We start from the raw sequence: 3,224 nt of genomic DNA, 5'->3' as shown, positions 1-3,224 counted from the left end.
AAATTAGGGACGGCTAGCGCAGATAGCCCTCGTGTAGCTTTGTGCGAAATTCAAACAAACACTTTCTATAATTATTTCCATTCCTATACACTTCCCTTCCTTTTCCCTGTTTCGTAATTTCAAGCAGTCTTAGTAATTTACTTTTTGTTAAGTCATACTAGAATTTCTCTGTAAATACCTTTCTTCTATTCATCACCCACTCTCCAATAATCAATTTTTAGTTGTTGTATTTATTCGTTATTTTTTAGATTCTGACTTTGCTTCATCTGCATGTGTTTTTACCTTTATTTATTAATCTTTAACTACCGTCTCGCTAATCAGTTCACTGAGATCGTAATAGATCCACTCGGTCATATTTATAAATATAACTTTCAATTTATGAGTTACTTAGGCTTAGGTGAAGAGGAATAAAATATTCCCGAACACCCAAGTTTGGAAGGGTCTCCATATTCCATTTTGAAATTCTGCCGACTCTTTTTTTTTTCAAACTAAACTCCAATTATGGTTAAAATAAAAATAATAATGAAATAAACAGTTGTCTAATACGGACAAAAAAAGTTCCTTTCAATTTATGGTTACTTAGGCTTAGAAAAGGGGGATTGATTCTATGTTGATATATAAACAAAAGCAATTATTATAGAAATTATAACACTGAGAAAAATAATTTTGCAGGAAAAGCAGCTTAAATGAAACATCAAACTTACAGATATGTAACACTGAACAATAAAGAAGATTACCCATTATACACTCTCTGTTTTTGTTCCTTTAAACAATCTTTGTTTCATTATGAACAGCCACTGTGAACCTGAACAACAGGCACTTTTATCCTTTACGCATTCTCTTTGTTTGTGTATAGCCACTGAAATACAGAATAACATAAAGTTCTATTCTTTACACAATATTTGTTTCTCTGTGTAAAGCTAGCGTAACTTCTAATAATAGAAAATGTTACCCTTTATACATTGTTGGTTTGTTTGGATATAGCCACTGTGACTTTCAACAATAGAAGATGTTACTCTTTATACATTGTTGGTTTGTTTGGATATAGAAGGTCACAGTAGCTATATCTAAATAAACAAATAAAGGGTAACATTTTCTATTGTTGAAGGTCACAGTGGCTATATCTAAACAAACAAATAAAGGGTAACATTTTCTATTGTTGAAGGTCACAGTAGCTATATCTAAATAAACAAATAAAGGGTAACATTTTCTATTGTTGAAAGTCACAGTGGCTATATCCAAACAAACCAACAATGTATAAAGGGTAACATTTTCTATTATTGAAAGTCACAGTAGCAACAATAGAAAATGTTACCCTTTATTTGTTTATTTAGATATAGCTACTGTGACCTTCAACAATAGAAAATGTTACCCTTTATTTGTTTGTTTAGATATAGCCACTGTGACTTTCAACAAAAGAAAACATTACCCTTTATACATTGTTGGTTTTTTTGGGTATAGCCGCTGAGACACCGACATCTGTCTTCTGAACAATAGGAATTTTTAACAGAACAACGTTTGTCCAGGCCACACATCTCGTCAAGCTCACCTGTTAATGAAGATCCAAGAAATAATAATAAAATGAGCAAATGAGTTTCACATGTATTTGTAAACACAAAAATGCACACTAATAGGTATAGTTCTTGATTAATTCGAAGATATGATATTTTATACCTACAAATACGATGGACTACATATACTTAACTGTTATTAAAACCAACAGAGTAGGTTTAAAAACAGAGCTTTAAATACCTTTATACAATGTGTTTATAGTAAAATAATTCAGTTAATGCCCTACTAGTTTTAGGGTGTAACTTTGTTAGTGACCCCAAACTTAAGTGTTAAAACAAATCATAAGTGTAAGTTCCCAGAAGAGCATAGGTTGGCAATTTGAAAGACTGAAAAGTAAACAAAAATGTGATTGTAAGGATCCACAAATAGAAGAACATGAAGTAATAACTGCTTCTTAGAATACATTTAGTAGCTTATACACTCGTCCTGAATGATGAAAAACATCCTGTACATCTTAACTCCTTGAAGAAGTCTTACAACAGCCTATGTTTTTCTTTTAGTTTATTAGTGAAAAACATTTACTTTACTCACTCTTTTCTGATTTCTAAAATACATTTTGTAGTTTATATTTATAATTTTAAAGGATATCGCTTATCTATATCTGAACTTAGTCTTAGAGAACATTGTGTATCTCTTGAACCCATTCTGTTATCTATATTATAACTTAGTCTTAGAGAACATTGTGTATCTCTTGAACCCATTCTGTTATTTATATTTTAACTTAGTGTTAGAGAACATTGTGTATCTCTTGAACCCATTCTGTTATCTATATCTGAACTTAGTCTTAGAGGGCATTGTGTATCTCTTGTACCCATTCTGTTATCTATATCTTAACTTAGTCTTAGAGAACATTGTGTATCTCTTGTACCCATTCTATTATCTATATCTTAACTTAGTCTTAGAGGGCATTGTGTATATCTTGTACCCATTATGTTACTTATATCTTAACTTAATCATAGGGGACATTGTGTATCTCTTGCACCCATTCTGTTATCTATATCTTAACTTAGTCTTAGAGGATATTGTGTATCTCTTGAACCCATTCTGTTATTTTATACCTTAACTTAGTCTTAGGGGACATTGTATATCTCATAAACCCATTCTGTTATCTATATCCTAACTTAGTCTTAGATGATATTGTGTATCTCTTAAACCCATTTTGTTATCTGTATCTTAAATTAGTGTTAAAGGAGACTTTTTTATCTCTTGTACTCATTCTGTTATCTATATCTTAACTTATAATCTTAAAGGACACTGTTAATATCTTGCATTCGTATTAATTCATTCTTACGTACTCCTGATCATGTGAAGAGGACACTAATTATAACATTTAGTTTCTGTATAGAAGTTATTTGTATTTCCCACTGTGAAATCTAGAAATAAAAATTAAACTTGACCTTTGCTAAAGATGTTTCAAACTCTTAACTGATTAATATACATTAATACATTTTGTTCAGTTTACATAAAACTCATGAGAAATTATGCAGTAGGAAAATGTATATTGTTGCAGTTTTAACTTTTGACTTTTGGTCACAAACATTTACATCTGTAGTTCACGGCCCGGCATGGCCAGGTGGATAAGGCACTCGACTCGCAATCTGAGGGTCCCGGGTTCGAATCCCTCTCACACCAAAACATGCTCGCCCTTTCAG

At 31.4% G+C, this 3,224-nt stretch overlaps 1 protein-coding gene across 1 annotated transcript in view; it reads right to left on the bottom strand.

Moving 5' to 3' along the window:
* LOC111087187 overlaps positions 1 to 3,224 on the bottom strand; it is a 7,632-nt gene that overhangs the window by 2,895 nt on the left and 1,513 nt on the right. The window contains exon 2 of the mRNA XM_022392991.1: positions 1,430 to 1,549. Within this exon, the coding sequence (XP_022248699.1) occupies positions 1,430 to 1,549 (120 nt within the window). The remainder of the gene's footprint in view (positions 1 to 1,429; positions 1,550 to 3,224) is intronic.

Source organism: Limulus polyphemus, unplaced genomic scaffold (genome assembly GCF_000517525.1).
Source record: "Limulus polyphemus unplaced genomic scaffold, Limulus_polyphemus-2.1.2 Scaffold1854, whole genome shotgun sequence".
NCBI classification, from domain to species: Eukaryota; Metazoa; Arthropoda; class Merostomata; order Xiphosura; family Limulidae; genus Limulus; species Limulus polyphemus.
This window is presented reverse-complemented; position numbering and strand designations above follow the sequence as displayed.